This window comes from Acinonyx jubatus, chromosome E1, assembly GCF_027475565.1.
Source record: "Acinonyx jubatus isolate Ajub_Pintada_27869175 chromosome E1, VMU_Ajub_asm_v1.0, whole genome shotgun sequence".
Lineage (NCBI taxonomy): Eukaryota > Metazoa > Chordata > Mammalia > Carnivora > Felidae > Acinonyx > Acinonyx jubatus.
The window spans coordinates 59,888,623-59,903,774 of NC_069397.1; the positions used below are offsets into that span (position 1 = coordinate 59,888,623).

Here is a 15,152-nt window from a genome sequence, read left to right on the forward strand (position 1 = left end):
TGGCCCCCACCCCCAGTGCCCTGGTTGGTGCCCTCCCTGCCACCCTTCTCCACTTCCTGCTTCACCTGTCTGTAACGTTGCCTTTTTTAGTGCTAGTGAGGAGGACAGTCCCCAGAAAAGGGGAGGCTGCCCAGGCCCTGGAGCTATCCTCCTGTCCTCATGGTCCTTGGGCGTTGCTGGGCCCGTGCCCGCTCTCTGCTCTTTACCCGCCGCGGGTGAGACTTGGTTCTTGGCCTCATTTCTGAAGCTGTAGAATCCTGTGGCCCACTTTCCCGAGAGCAGGGCATTTTGGATTGTGTTTAAATGGAGGTGTTTGGACCCATGACTCAGTGTGATGTCATTTTCTTGGGTGTTGTCCTGTGTGCTTTCCTTGGCTGTCTCAGGTTGGGACAAGGTGTAGGGAGCCATGAGGGCCGGTGGAAAGTGGGGCTGACGGTGTTATCACCCAAGGGCGTGGGCACAGGATGTGGGAGGAGAGGAGATAACAGTGGGGTCTGCCTCAGGGGCCCAGGGAAAGCCCTTTCTCACTGCACACCCTGCCCTGGGCACACAGGGCATGGACTGCCTGGCCTCTCTCAGGAATTTCCTTGGCATCTGTTTCTGTCCACATTGCTGTTGTCTTCACGAAGGACAGCCTTTCAAATGATGAGACTATTTCAAGACATTTTATAAAGAAACCTGGAAAAATAAAACATTTTCCAAATTCCTGTAGTCTGTTGAGGTGCTGGTTTTTTTTTTTTTTTTTTTTTTTTAATGTTTATTGGGAACCCTGGGTGAGTCAGTTAAGTGTCCCACTTTGGCTCAGGTCATGATCTCACAGTTTGTGAGTTTGAGCTCCACATTGGACACGCCCACCTCTGGTCCCCCTCCCTTCCCCCCCACTCGTTTTCTCTCTCTCTCTCTCTCAAAAATAAACATTAAAAGTTTATTTATTTTGAGAGAGAGAGAGAGAGAAACGTGAGAAGGGCAGACAGAGAGAGGGAGAGAGAGAATCCCAAGCAGGTTCCACGCTGTCAGCACAGAGCGGGATGTGGGGCTCGAACCCACGAACTGTGAGATCATGACCTGAGCTGAAACCAAGAGTTGGACGCTCAATCAAGTGAGCCACCCAGGCGCCCCTACGTTTTTTTTTTCTTTTTTTTTTTTTGAGTGACGTGTTGTTTTTTAAGCTTTCTTTCAGTCTATAAATGAATGTGATATGTTGTATGATACTTAAAAAAAAATATTGAGATATAAAGCACATAAGTACTTTGCTTTTTTAAAGTGTATATTCAGTGATTATTTTGTGTATGCACAAGGTCGGACACCCATCACAACTATCCAATTCCAGAATATTCTCATCACCCTTAAAGGAAAACTCACACCCATTAGCAGTCACTCCCCATTCATCTCTGCAGCCATTAATCTAGTTTCTATTCCTGGATTTGCTCATTCTGGATATTTTATATAAGTGGAGTTGTACATGTGACCTTCTGTCACTGGCTTCTTTGATTTAGCAACATGTTTTCAAGGTTTACCCACGTTGTACCTGGTGTCACTAATTCATTCTCTTTATGGCCAAATAATATTCCATCGTATGGGTGTTCTTAGTTATTACGGATAATGCTAACCTGAACTTTTGTAAAAGTTTTTGTTTGAGCATATGTTTTCAGTTCCCTTGGGTACATAACTAGTTTTTTTTTTTTTTCTAGTTTAACAATTTCAGTATTTTTCTGTGTTTTTGAAGTCTTACTTTTTCTCATGGCCACATACTTATCATGTTGCTGAGACATGGGGTATCAGCCTGTGCCCTCAGGTGGCGCTCACTCCAGCTGTGTGTGGAGGGGGTGCTTAAAAAGGGTTTTATTGGGATTTTTGCTGTAATTGCTATGAAGGGAGTCTGTGCAGGGAGAAGCTGGCCTGCAGGGTCCCGGGCGGGGAAGGGGATCGGAGGGGGAGGTGCAGGGCTCACTTGTGTGTCTGTGAGGCTTTTGTTGCCTGAATCCTGGGGCGGGGGGGCAGTGTGCATTTATGTTTCAGGTAATTTCGGTGGAGGAGGAGTGATGGGGTAGAGATGGTTTATTTGAAGGTTTAGGTGTAAGTGGGTTCCTTAATTTTTTGCCGTGAGTCATGTTGAGAAGTCTTAGGCCACGAGAAACAATTGGAAGGTCTGACAGAATGTCGCTGGAACCTGTCAGTCCACTGTGGCCTGCAGGGCAGAATGCTAGACCCGCCTGCGTGTGGGCGCTGGAGGGGCAGGCACATTCAACTTAGCTTGCTTTTGTGGTTACCGTCCTCTGTTAGATCTTCTTAGCCCAGAAAGGAATTTGCATTTGGGCTGGGCTCCCAGGGTCTCCTGTAGCCCTTGCCCAGCAGCTGCCCACCCCCCCCTCCCCAGGAGCCACAGCTGTGTTCACATGCATGGGAGCAGCTGGACCATCAGGGTACCTAGGCTGTGGGCTGGAGCCTGCTGTGACCTCCCTAGGGACCTGCAGGCAGGTGAGGCCCAAGTGGCCCCTGTCTGGGCTGGCAGCCGGGAGGCAGGTCCCCCTTAGGAGACCACAGTGGGTCTGTGCTTTCATGCCACCCTCGAGAGTTCTTGCTGGCTCCCTTGTCCCCAGACTAAAGTTCTTGGGGCTCCGTTGCTCTTCCTGGAGGCTTGAGAAGGGCATGGGGACGCCTTTACGTCCAGTTCTGCAGCTGCTTTGCCCATAGGACCTTTTATTTATTTTTTAAAATGTTTTTGATCATTTTGTTGCTTGTCTCTAGGCTGTCCCCAGGTTTTCTGTTTCTTCTTCCTAAGTGGGACTCATACGCCTTTAACAGCAAAACCTGGTGCTGGGTGGGAGAGGCTGTTGGTGTGTCCTCGGTGTGGGTCAGCGTCCCTCTCAGTGGAGAGGGCCAGCCAGGAGAGGGGTGGTGCTGTGGATTCTCTAGGCCACACTGGAAGTTCTCTTTCTCTCTTCTTCCTGCGGAACGAGGAGATTTTCTCAAAGGCTTTTCCTGCCCCGTCTCCTAGCTGGGCACTGTGGCAGTGGCACGTCTGCTGTCTGGAGAGGCGCCCTCGGCGAGGTGGGCAGCTGCCTGATGGGGCAGCCCAAGTCCCTGGCAAGTGAGTAAATGGAGCTGCTGGGAAACAATGGCCTGCAGGGCCCAGCACAGCCTTTTAGGAGCCTTCTGAAGCCCCTGTGTTTCTTCTGGAAAACCTAGGGTCTTTTTGGAATCTCATGTCTCGTTTCCTTTCTCTTTTCCTTTTCAAAGCAGTGATTAGGTCTAATTGCTGCTGCTGCCTCCTGGGCAGGAGGAAGTGGTGTGGGGTGCTGGGCTCTCCCAAGCGGGGAGCGGGTTTCGCCATGAGCTCGTCAGACCTGAACAGCAGAGGCCGGGCGTCCGCGGTGCATGATGAAACTTGCAGGTGTATTGTGCTTTCGGATTTCGTCTGTCTCCTTTGATGCACTTGGCTTCATTTCTATCCACCTGTTCATTAGGGCGAGTTAGGCAAGACAGGTGAACTTGTAATGAGCACCATCGAAACTAGGGTTTGATTTTATTTTCCTGGAAGCATGTTCCTCTTGCAGTGACGAATTCTAACTCTTCTGTGGTGGGGAGTGGGAGACTGGCAGCTTCTTCACATCATTGGAAGGTCCCTCTTGTTTAGTCCTGCTTTATAAATTTTTTTTTAATGTTTATTTTTGAGAGAGAGTGGGCGAGAAAGAGGCAGAGTGCTAGCTGAGGAGGGGCAGAGAGAGTGGGAGACACAGTCTGAAGCAGGCTTCAGGCTCTGAGCTGTCAGCGCAGAGCCCGATACGGGGCTCGAACTCACAAACTGAGATCATGCCCTGAGCCGAAGTCAGACGCTTAACCAGCTGCGCCATCCAGGTGTCCTGAGTCCAGCTTTAATAAGCATTAGGATTATTGCAAATTGAGGAAATTCAGAGAAGGAAAACGCAGTGTTAACAATTGAAAACGGTCATCATTTGTATATGCTGTACCTCTGCTTCCTTATTGGTGGTTGTGCCCTCTTGGCTTTCACTGCTCAGACTGAAGAGTGTAAGGACTGACTCATGATGTGGGGTTTCTCTTCATGCAGTCCCTGTGATGGCTGGGACGTGGGTGTGGACTTTTAGCGCTGAAGACAGAGTTCTTACATAAAAATATGGCCGGTGTGATGAGTCGTAACAAAACACTCTCCTCTGCCATTTGTTACGATTGCATCCTTCCTTCACAATGAGGGTTGTTTTATTTAGTTTATCATTGATGAAAGCATACCTCTCCTTAAAGGATAAAAGGTTTCATTGCTAACAGCCTTAAAAACCAGGTTATCCCATCTGCAGCACCAGAGTGTGTGAGGAGAAATACTGAAGCCACTCTGGTTTTGCATATAGTTTGAGTAAACAAGAGGAGTGTCTAGCCCAGAGTAGAGTGACTGTCGATCCAGCAAGGGCAGGATGTACCAGAAATGCATGTCCCGGGCTCCAGGGTGTGTTGGCTCTGCCCTTGGGTGCTTTTCTGCTCTGAGGGAGGCTGATCTGCTGTGGGCTGGTCCTGAGCCTCAGGACTCCCTGCAGCAACACCCGTTACCCGAGGCAGAGGTGAAGTGCCTTGCTCCATGCTCCCCACCTGCAGAAGGGAAATAACAACCCTCTACCTCAGAGGGTGGCGTGGAGGCTAATTAGTGCGTGTCACGCTCTTTGAAGATGTAGAGAAGCCACTTGATTATCCAAGACACTTCTCACGTAGGCTTTGATTTCTTGTAGGCTTCTTTGGAGAGTAGTGCCCTGTGGTTTCATTTAAGGTTTAGTTTGGCCGGAGGACAAATGATCCAGATTGGGCTTTTTAGTCATGGCCCTTGCTGGGGCAGGGCTTTGGGTGGAGGAAGATACGGGAAGAACCATCTGACTGTATGTTTTCCTGTGTTGTGTGTGTGCGTGCGTGTGTGTGTGTGTGTGCATGCGTGTGTGTGTGCGTGCGCGCATTTATGTACTGTTCACGTGCCCCTGTGAATCCGAGTGAAACGGGTACCTTCACTTTCCTTGTGGGTTTAAATCCATGGAGCAGCCAACTCTGATACTGTTTTAATTTCACATAACTCAGCATTTCACGTGGGGCCGCCAGTATGGTGGCATGAGTCTTGTTGCAACATGCATGGTGTGTGGCGGGCCTGGTTTGTACACCTGTTGTGTGAGGAGGCGACGTGTCCTGGACAGGTGCATGCTCGGAGGCAGCCCAGCAGAGCCCACGCTTGGAGGGGAGGGGCCTTGTCTGTCATAGGCTCTCCCTGCCTCTTAGGTGTGGAGCTGGCCGAGAGCTGCAGGTCTCCTGGCCGGTGCCCTCTGTCCAGCCTGGCCTGTGGCCTCCAGTGCAGGCTGTCCGAGGGCCTCACAGCTCCCACTGCTGTGGTGGTTGGGTTCTCAGGTGAATGGGACTTGGCCACCCCCACCCCTCCTTCTAAGTAGGTGTTTGTTCCCCATTCTGTGTCCTTGCCGTCTGTGGACGGCTGGTGTTGCTCCCTGATTTACCCTTGACCTTCCTTTCCATGGTCCCGGAGCCCTAGTTCTGTGCACCTGCTGTGCTTCAGAAGCCATGAGTCCGAGATCGTGCCTGTTATTCTGTCTCTTTTCCTTCCTCCTGCCAGCCTGTGTCATGAGGCCCAGCAACGAACAAGAATTCGAGGGTAGGCCTGGGTCTAGTCTCATCTGGCCATGTGGCTGAGGCGCTTAGAAGTGTCCCTGGCCTGGCCCTGCCTTCCTGGCACAGTGCTCGCCAGGTGTACTGGCTGCCCCTTCCGTGGCCCATCCTCCGTCCTGTGCCAACGGTCCGTCCTCGGCCTAGCGCGCGGCTCTCTGCTCCTGTGCGCTCTCTAGACGGGAGCTGGCCCTGTCTGTGGAGGCACCGGTTCCTGGGTCCTTGGCCATAGCTGTGCTTTGTCTCCACAACCTTCAGTGGTGCCACTCGGGAGAACCAGTGGCGAAAGGGCCCAGGTATGCGGTGGGGGAGCCAAAGCCAGAGAGTAGACAGCCTGTGGAGGTCTGTCCTCCAGGTCTCTCCAGTCAGAGGGCCGGGCACTGGGTAGAGTCAGGAGGAGGAGGCTGGTTGTGTGGGTTCCCCCAGGGTTTTGGGCTCTGGGCTGGCGCCTCCTCAGGGGTACCCTGGGTCAGGAGAGGGGCGGAGCATGGAGGTGCGGGCCAGAAACGCAGAGGCTCTTCTTAGTAGTTTCTGCCAGGGGCGTTGTTGCTCAAGTCTCTGGCCCTGTCGAAGCCCGTCTAGTTGTGCTTTTCATCCTCCTCTTTGGAACTCCTCTCCTCACTTCCCCTTGGAGGGGTGGGGGCCTCCTGTGGGCCTCCTGGCCGGGGAGCCCTCTCCTCCTGCTGGGCTCGGGGCTGGAGCGCAAGAGACCCAGGCCCCCTCCCTGCCTGGACGCCAGCGCGACTGGGGACATCGTTCCTCTTCTGAGCCTGTGGCCACACTGCTCCAGCCCCACTGGTTTCTAAGTTCTCTGAGACGGTTGTGTCTTTGGCATGGTTTATACGTCCTGCCTTAGGCAGGTTAGGCGACGTGTGATCAGTATTCTTGGTACTTGTCAATTGAGGACCAGTTATTTTTATCTAAAATTATCAGCTGTTGAAGCCAGTTGGAATAACAAAGACCTGCTTGGGAGGGACTGAAGTCCTGTTTCTGGGCCTGTCTCTAAGAGCCTCTTGTGGGTCTCTTGCCTCGTGAGGCTGCAGGATGGTGTCTGCTGCTGTTACGGGTGGATTCCAGCCCCTTAATGGACAGCGTTCAGAGCTTTCAGCTTTTGTGTTTGAACTTCTGTTAAGGGCGCTTGAAGGCCTTTACGGGGCAGTTCAGGTTATGAAGTCTGACGAGGCTCCTGTGAGGTGGGCACAGGGGAGGTCCAAGGGGTGGTCACACTTGAGAGAAGAGAGAGATGTCATGCATCTTCCGGGGGCTGGAGGTGCCTCTGGTCTGGCTGGCTTGTCCCCTTTGCCCGGTGGGCTTCCCCCTGGCCAGGGCCTGGTCGTGGAGGTCGGCCCGGGTGGGCACTGCCCTCGGGACACTCTGCTTTTGTGTTTCATAGTGCTCCTCCGACCGGTTCCATCGGCTTGCTGTTAATTTTGGGCGAGGTGGCAGGCCTCCTTCAAGTGCCACTCGCTTGTACTGTTGTAAGCCAGCAGGTGCAGGGGGCTCTAGTTGGTGGTGGTATGAGGGTATTTTCCTCCAAACTACTGCCTGTGTTAGGGTTCCTCTACGAAGGGCCTGTGGCTGTTACCTAAAGATATGGAGCCATTTTGACGTGGCCGCCTTCCATGAAAGATGTGGCCCTGGGTGGGCTTGCGGTGGCACAAGTGAGGATCGTGGGCTAAGCTCTGTCCGGTGACCCTCCTGGAACTGGTTGTGCCAGTTTTGATCGTGTTTACATTTTGTCCCAGTTGTGTGAGGCAGGACAGCTGTGAGGGGGCACGGTGCTTCTCCTTAGCACTGGGACAAGAGTCAGGCGCTCACAGAGGGATGGGCCCCTCCTGCCTGAGTTCTGGCCTGACTGCTTTTTGGTGTGTCTATGTTGTCACGCCTTCTGGGGGACTGGGGACAGGACCCCACATAGAGGTTCCCAGCAGGTGCCGGGCTTGTTGAGAATGTGCCCACTGGCACACAGGAGAATTCCCAGGTGCTTGTAAGCGGCACCCCTGAGCTGGTGTGGTGTGGGGGACTTTCCTCCCGGGTCCTGGGTGGAGCTGCTTTTCTTGGCCTTGACTCGGTGGTGCTGCAGGGAGCCCTAGACCAGTGTGTCCTGCTTAGCAGCAGGGCGGACTGGCTCCCAAGCAGCTGACAACCTGTGATTCACAGGCTTGGAGAACATGCCCCGCGGGGGGGAAGCTGGTTTGCAAGCTGGGGAAAAGCAGGCCTGGGTGGGTAGCAATCGAAAGGTGTGGTAGTTTAGAAGATTACTGAGAGACTCCTTTTGTTTGCACCTTGCCGCTGTGGTGGTTTCTAGAACAACAGAAACAGACCTGATGGTCATTGTTCCTGGGCTGCAAGGCGGCCTTCTCTCCAATCTTGAATGCAAAGTGTGTGCTCTCACCAGGGGTTTTCACCTGGCTCCTGTTTCCTGCCTCCATGAGCACAGGAGCACACCTCCTGTTTGGTGGCCTGGCTGGCGAGTGCTGAAGCCCCTCTGGACGAGAGTGTTCTCCCGTGGCCTCTCCCTCCCGTCGTGGAGCCTCACTGTCTCCTGTGTCTTGCGTGGCTGCACGTTCCCCGAGTGAATGGTGGTGAAGATGCCCCATTTTTATGTGTAAAACAGGCCAATGAACAAAAACAAAGCCCTTTGTAGATTTTTTTCTGGTGCTCCCTTTCCACCCCTCTGCCCTCGAGTCTGTTCATGAGGGAGTCGGGACTCCGTGACCGTTCACGTGTCCAGACCGCTCGCGTTATCCTGTGGGGTTCAGGGCTGGGAAGAGCAGAGGAATAGAGCTCCTTGCACCCATGACAGATGGGGCGTGGCTTCCTCCTCGTCCAGACAGTGGCCGTGGCCTGCCTCGGTGCCGATCCCCTTCTGTGTGGGGACGCGTGCCGGCGCTCCTGGGAACTTGTCACCACTTTTATTCTGTTCTCTCGTTGAGACTGAGTAAGGAATTTGGCAAATAAAGAACGATGGGAGATACTTTTGGTATTTCATAATATTTTAAATTCTTATTAGTTTAGTTGGTGAATGAGCCCAAAGGACACTTTAACCAACTGCTGAGTGTGTCAGCTGTGCTCCGGGCTGTTTACCGTGCATCCCAGCAGACCCTCTGCACAGACGGGTCCTCTTCATGGCCCTGCCGCGTGTCCCCATCCCACCTCCAGTGTGGCATCTGCCGTCCAGGTTAGACAGGAGCACCCTTGCCTACAGGGTGCACTTCCTGAGCAGGGAGTTTGTTTTCTGTCGTGTAACAGCCCACCCCAAAGCCCGTGGCTTAAAACTGCAGCCACTGTTGTGTGTGTGGATTCTGTGGGTTCTGACAGGCCGGGCACGGGGTACCTTGTCTGTCCCTTGGTGCTGACGGGGTGGGGGCAGTGCTCAGCTGGAAGCCCACACAGTGGGGGCACTCGAAGGGCTGAGCACTTCCTTGATGTCAGGGCCTAGTGTTGGGGGGCCGGGGAGTCTAGTGTTCCTGGGTCCACATAGCAGTTCTCGTTTTGCTGGTTAAATACTGTTTCTGAAGGAGAAGAAACCTAAGAAATTCTTAGACGTGCTCAGTGTAGGGTTCTTTGTTTAAGGGGCTTGGATGCCTGTATGAATTACCATTTTTCTTTCAGACCCGAAAGTGGAGGGTAAAATTCTAGGTTGAGCATTCTGGAGGTTGTGAGGCCTGTGCGCTTGGAGGTAGTCCCTGGTTATGGGAGATGGGGTGGGGGACACCATGCCAGGGCCCCCAGGACGAGGCTTCTCACATATGTGAGAAGCATGGGGAACCTGTCTCACTTGCTGACTGAGAATGACAGACACTCTAGGGGTGAGCGTGTGGGCTCCTTACCTTCGTGAGGGCTGCTTGGGCCCGTAACTTCTACCCCCGGATCTCTTTTCGTATACACAGTTAATTAGAAAAATACCCAGTGAGATTCTCCACTCTCCTGTTAAGGCTCATGCCCTTAATGGCAGTTGGGGCACATGTCAGAGGTGACACCTTGCCCTCCCTAAATGAAAGGCCTTCTCGTTGTGTCACTCCTTGGCGATGTCCTTTCAGAAGATTGCCTCTCCCGCCTCCCGTCACCCCTTTTCATGACAGAGACTGTTCTGTTCTTTTGTGATGTTTAAAATAAAACTATGGAAGATGCAGTGAACTGTTCTGAAAATTTATGTTCTAAATTTGTATTTGCAACATTTAATATAATTTTTTTTTTTTTTTTAGGCGCAAATATTTAAGCATGGAAAACGTGAGGATTGTTTACCCTATGGTAAGGTTCACTTGTAACAAGGTGTGTTTGTGATGTGAGTCTCTGTACGTGATCAAGTGTGTCTCTTTCAAACTGTATTCATAGTTACAAAGTCTGTAACTTGCTGTATTTGGACGCTGTCATAGTTCTTTGGCTTTTTGTTTTAGGTGTGCATGTATGCTTTAATTGGATTTTTTAGGCCTGGTGTGGGAGATCTGGGTTCTTGATGCCCCGTCTGCCAGGTGTTGATTCTGGGAGACTTGGTGATGTGGAGACAGCCTGAGGTCACAGCTGAATTCTCCCTGTAGCCACGGTCACAGTCTCTGACCCTTTGCCCCCTTCTGTTAATTTTAGACAACCTCAATTTATGATAATAAGTTCTGTGATTCTTGCTGCAGAGAGGTTTACTACTTGGACCAAGAGAAATTTCTTGGAGTTACAGGTTTTAGAAGATGTGTGAACAACTTTTGAATACTAATGCCTATTTTTTAAAAACACCTTCAGTATGGAAAATTTCATACATGCGTGAAGGGAGAGTGTGTAACGACCCCCACATTCTATCACAGGCTTCACAGTTTTAATTCATGGGTACCTTGTTTCCCGTGCTCCTCCTCAGCCCATCCAGACCCCTCTATTTTACCTGTTTCAGTGTGTATCCCCCAAAGATGGGACATTTTTGAAACATCCCTTGATGTTATTGTCACACCTGAAAAAATGAGCAGTAGTTGCCCAATGTCTGCACACACCCTCCTCAGCAGACTTGCACACACAGACCCGGGGTTTGCTCTGTGTTACCATCATTCATGCCCAGGTCAGTCACTGCACGTCATTTGGGTCTTTGGGGAAATTTTTCAGATGCTGTAACAACTTGTCCTGAAACCCTGCCCTCCTTGTTTCTCATATGAAATGCCATCTTGTGTGCTTTCCTGGCCCTTGCTCCACCCCTCCCCCCACCGGCGCCCACCTCATTCCCCCCAACAGCCTTGGCAGCGTAGGGGCCTGACCACCCATTTCCCTGTTTGTAGGGACCCTGCCCCATCAGGCCCGTCATGCCTGCACGTCTCTCCTGTAATCCATGGCGTGTTCTTTCGCCCGCCACGTTTTGCATAAGCTCTTGTTTGCTCGGCGTGGTCTCCCCTCTCTCTGGGGATCCTCTTCTGCCAGCCTACACGCTACTGCTCACAGCCAGAAAGTTGAGCAGGGTTGACTTGAGCTACACTCGATAAATGACGTGCGATCAGGTCGGGGTTCTTCATGGAACTCTGGTGTGGTCCAGCCCAGGCCATCACACTGAATCTGGGGGGACCTGAGGATCACCTGTGGTTTTCACGTCGCGGATGCCAAACACAGAGTGTGTTTGGGAGACCGTGGGGAACCCTTCCCACCAAACTGAGCCACATGTGCTGTTGTTCGCAGCCGCAACGGTTCTCGAGCGCCTGGCGGGTTGCAGGCTCCCCTGCAGCAACCAGACCCTGCTCCGGAAACTTGGAGTGAAGCTCGTCCAGCGGCTGGGACTGACCTTCCTGAAGCCCCGGGTGGCAGAGTGGAGGTTGGTAGGCCAAGCCTGAGCGGCCCGAGCACCTGTGGGTGAGGCTGGTGTGGTGACTGCCTGGGTTTGGGCAGCCGGGGAAGGAAGACTGTGTCCCTTCTGCTTTCGTTTCATTGCTTCCATCGCAACAGTGTTGCTGATTTTGAAAAGAAAAGTTTTTCCCTTTTTTTTCCCCGTCCCTACATCTCCTTTTTTTTTTTTCTGTCCCTACATCTCGTGGTTAGAATAACTGAAGGTGGAGTGGTGACAAGAAAAGTTTGCTGCTGCATTTCATGTGACGTTCAGGTGCAAGATGACTAACGGTTTGGGCTCACTGTCGGGAAAGCTCCAGTAATGATAAGACTGAACACAAGGTTCTTTCACAGAGAGCAGGCTCTCTCTCAGGGCCGGTTCAGAAAACCACGCTGCCTCTGCCTGCGGGTGGGAACTTCACAGTCTGAGGTGGCCTGCTTCAGTGGACAGATGGCTTGTGACAGTGCCTCCCGTGGAAGGAGGCCCTTCTGTGCTCCCCATACTGTGTGCTTCACGGTCTTCAGTTCCCTTGTTTTGTTTTGTTTTGTTTTGTTTTTGAGTAACAAGAAGCAAGTTTTCTCTTTGTTCATTTTTTGCATTTGAAGTAGTGGTCGGTGACCTCCTTGCCTGAGGCTCGGCTGCAGGCCTCCACCACCACGCAGCTGTAGCCCGCTGCGTCGGGCCGTCCCCACTGTCGGGTTTGCAGAGGCCGACCCCTTCCCCTCGTCTCTGGTCGTCAGCCCTGATTAGGTTGACTGGGTGTTCCGCACACAGAGCTCCCACCAACTCCACGTTCCCAGGCTCTCACGGCTGATGCAGGTGTGCAAAGGTGCGTGGCTCAGGGTGGGCGACTTCATGAGTCCACCTGTTGGGCCCGTCACGCAGCCTCCTGGGAGGCTGGCAGCGGTGCCTTCCTTGGCCGGGGTGGTGGGGGACAGGTGGAGTGGGGTCTCCAGTGCACGTGAGCCTCTGTGCGACTCCACGGTGGCTGGAGAGAGCTAACAGTGTTCAGTTTATTTCAAGTATCGATTTGACTGGTTTGGGAGGAATTGCTTGGCAAGGTTCAGCTCAGCCTTTGTCTCAGGTTACAGTAAATTCCAGAGAACTGTGGTATGTCTTAGTGATGTTTTACTGAAATTAGCTTTTGGGTCATAGAGCTTGTTCTGTGAGAAGTTGTTTGTGAGTCTAAATGTTGGTGGTTAGTTTCTAAAACTGTAGAGAAAACATTCAGTAATACGTTAGGGTTTCCCAGGGAGACAGAACCAACAGGGTGAGAGGGTGTGTGTGTGCATACACATAGACTTGTAAAGAATGGGCTCATGTGATTGTGGAGGCTGAAGTCCCAAGATCTGCAGGGTGAGTCAGAAAGCTGGAGGCCCAGGAGAGCTGATGGCATTTGAGTCTAAAGACAGGAAGAATTCCTTTTGACTAAGGGGAGGGTCGACCTCTTTGCTCTGTTCGGGTCTTCAACTGATTTGGTGAGGCCCACCCACACCGGGGAGGGCAGTCCGTTTTATTCAGTTTACTAGTTTAAATGTGAACTCTCATCCAGACACACTCTTACAGGCATACACAGAATAATCGTTGACCGAATAGCTGGGAACTCTGTATCCCACTTGAGTTGACACATAAAATTGACCATCACAGGTACGACAAGTTTATTGACTTATTTTTTAAGAGAGACAAAGAGGGAGTGCAAGTGGGAGAGGAGCAGAGAGAAAGGGAAACCCAGAATCCACAGCAGGCTCTGTCCTGACAGCACAGAACCTAATGTGGGGCTTGAATTCACTAACCATGAGATCATGACCTGAGCTGAAGCCTGCACCTAGCCGACTGACCCACCCAGGTGCCCCTTATTTATTTATTTCTGAAAACAAATTTTTTATTTTTTTTATTTTTTATTTTATTTATTAAAAAAAATTGTTTTTTTAACGTTTATTTATTTTTGGGACAGAGACAGAGCATGAACGGGGGAGGGTCAGAGAGAGAGGGAGACACAGAATCTGAAACAGGCTCCAGGCTCTGAGTGGTCAGTACAGAACCTGACGCGGGGCTCGAACTCACGGGCTGTGAGATCATGACCTGAGCCAAAGTCTGACGCCCAAAGACTGAGCCACCCAGGCGCACCAAAACGAATTTTTTTAATGTTTATTTATTTTTGAGAGAGAGAGAGAGAGAGAGAGAGAGAGAGAGAGACAGAGCATGAGCAGGGGAGGGGCAGAGAGAGAGGGAGACACAGAATCCGAAGCAGGTTCTGGGCTCCGAGCTGTCAGCACAGAGCCTGACGTGGGGCTCGAACTCATGAGCCGTGAGATCATGACCCGAGCCGAAGTCAGATGCTCAATTGACTGAGCCACCCAGTCACCCCTGTACTTTTTTTTTTCATTTCTTTTTTTTTTTTTTTTTTTAAATCTTCAGTACACTTCTGCTGTTGGCTGTCTTCCCTTGATGAGGAGCAAGCCTGTTGGCAGGCTGGTAACTCACCGGTCCTGCACCCTCCTCCTGAGTCCTTGTTAGGTTGGACTTCGTTCCTTCTCCCTGGAGCATAGCTCTTGGTGAAGTGTGCTCCTCACTTCCAGTGCATGGCTGTTTGGTCCCCCTTGCTGGGCCCACATCTCAGTGACTCCCCAGCATTGTATGACCTCCGAACTCAGCTCAGCTCTCAGCCTCCCGGCTGTTCTCAGGTGGTGCTTCTGGGTCTTGCCGTGCTCTTGCACATCTGAGAGGTTGTCCAGGGATCCAAGGAGACTTCTGTGCAGAATTGTGGTTTCCTTCTCAGTAGCTACTTTTTCTCCAACATCTGTCCCCAAATACTAGCCATCTCTGTAGTCACGAATATTTTTTATTCAATCCAGCAAAACTGCTGCTCTCTGCTTGGACCCTCCTTTCTTGTGTTGGGGTTTAGAAAGTACCTTTGGGGGTGCCTGGGTGACTCAGTCAGTGAAGCGGTCAACTTCAGCTCAGGTCATGATCTCATGGTTTAGGAATTCGAGCCTCTTGTCAGGCTCTGTGCTGACAGCTCAGAGCCTGGAGCCTGCTTTCAGATTCTGTGTCTCCCTCTCTCTCTCTCTGCCCCTCCCCCACTCACTCTGTCTCCTTCTCTTAAAAATAAAGAAACGTTGGAAAAAAAAAAGTACTTTTGGGATGGGGGCATCTGGGTGGCTCAGTCTGTTGAGCATTATTTGACTTTTGGTTTTGGTTCAGGTCATGAAACCAGGGTCAAGGGGTTGAGCCCCATGTTGGGCTCTGAACTGAGTGTGGAGCCCGCTTAGATCCTCTGTCTCTTCCTCTGTCCCTCTCCCCTGCTTGTGCATGTGTGTGCGCTCTCTCTCTCTCTCTTTCTCTCTCTCCTCTCTCTCTCTCTCTCTGTCTCTCTCTCTCTCTCTCTCAGAAAACAAAGAAGTACTGCTGGGGACGAAGCAGGGGTGTGAAGGTGGGGTGCACCTGGGCACCTGCTTGCTGTGCACAATTGTAGCCTATACTTGGTTGACCTCTCGTGGGTGCCAGTGGCTGACTTTTGTCCAGGTTTTGGAGTTGTTTGTGGCGGAAGGGTAGATCTGATTGGCCCCTGACGCGTCTGTCATCTTTATAGTTTCTGGTTACTGAGGGTTAAGGTGAGTACTTTCCCCACCGAGTAATCGGCATGTGTACTCATTTGAGGAGAACAGGGACAAGGACGGCAGCCACTGTGTGT

General features: G+C 51.7%; 1 protein-coding gene across 3 annotated transcripts in view; it reads left to right on the top strand.

Annotated features, from left to right (window-relative positions):
• The window catches only part of TBCD (tubulin folding cofactor D), a 158,141-nt gene that overhangs the window by 19,014 nt on the left and 123,975 nt on the right, over positions 1 to 15,152 (top strand). For all 3 annotated transcript variants that reach the window (XM_053212069.1, XM_053212068.1, XM_027052133.2), the window contains 2 exons: positions 9,873 to 9,918; positions 11,314 to 11,446. In XM_053212069.1, the coding sequence (XP_053068044.1) occupies positions 9,873 to 9,918; positions 11,314 to 11,446 (179 nt within the window). The remainder of the gene's footprint in view (positions 1 to 9,872; positions 9,919 to 11,313; positions 11,447 to 15,152) is intronic.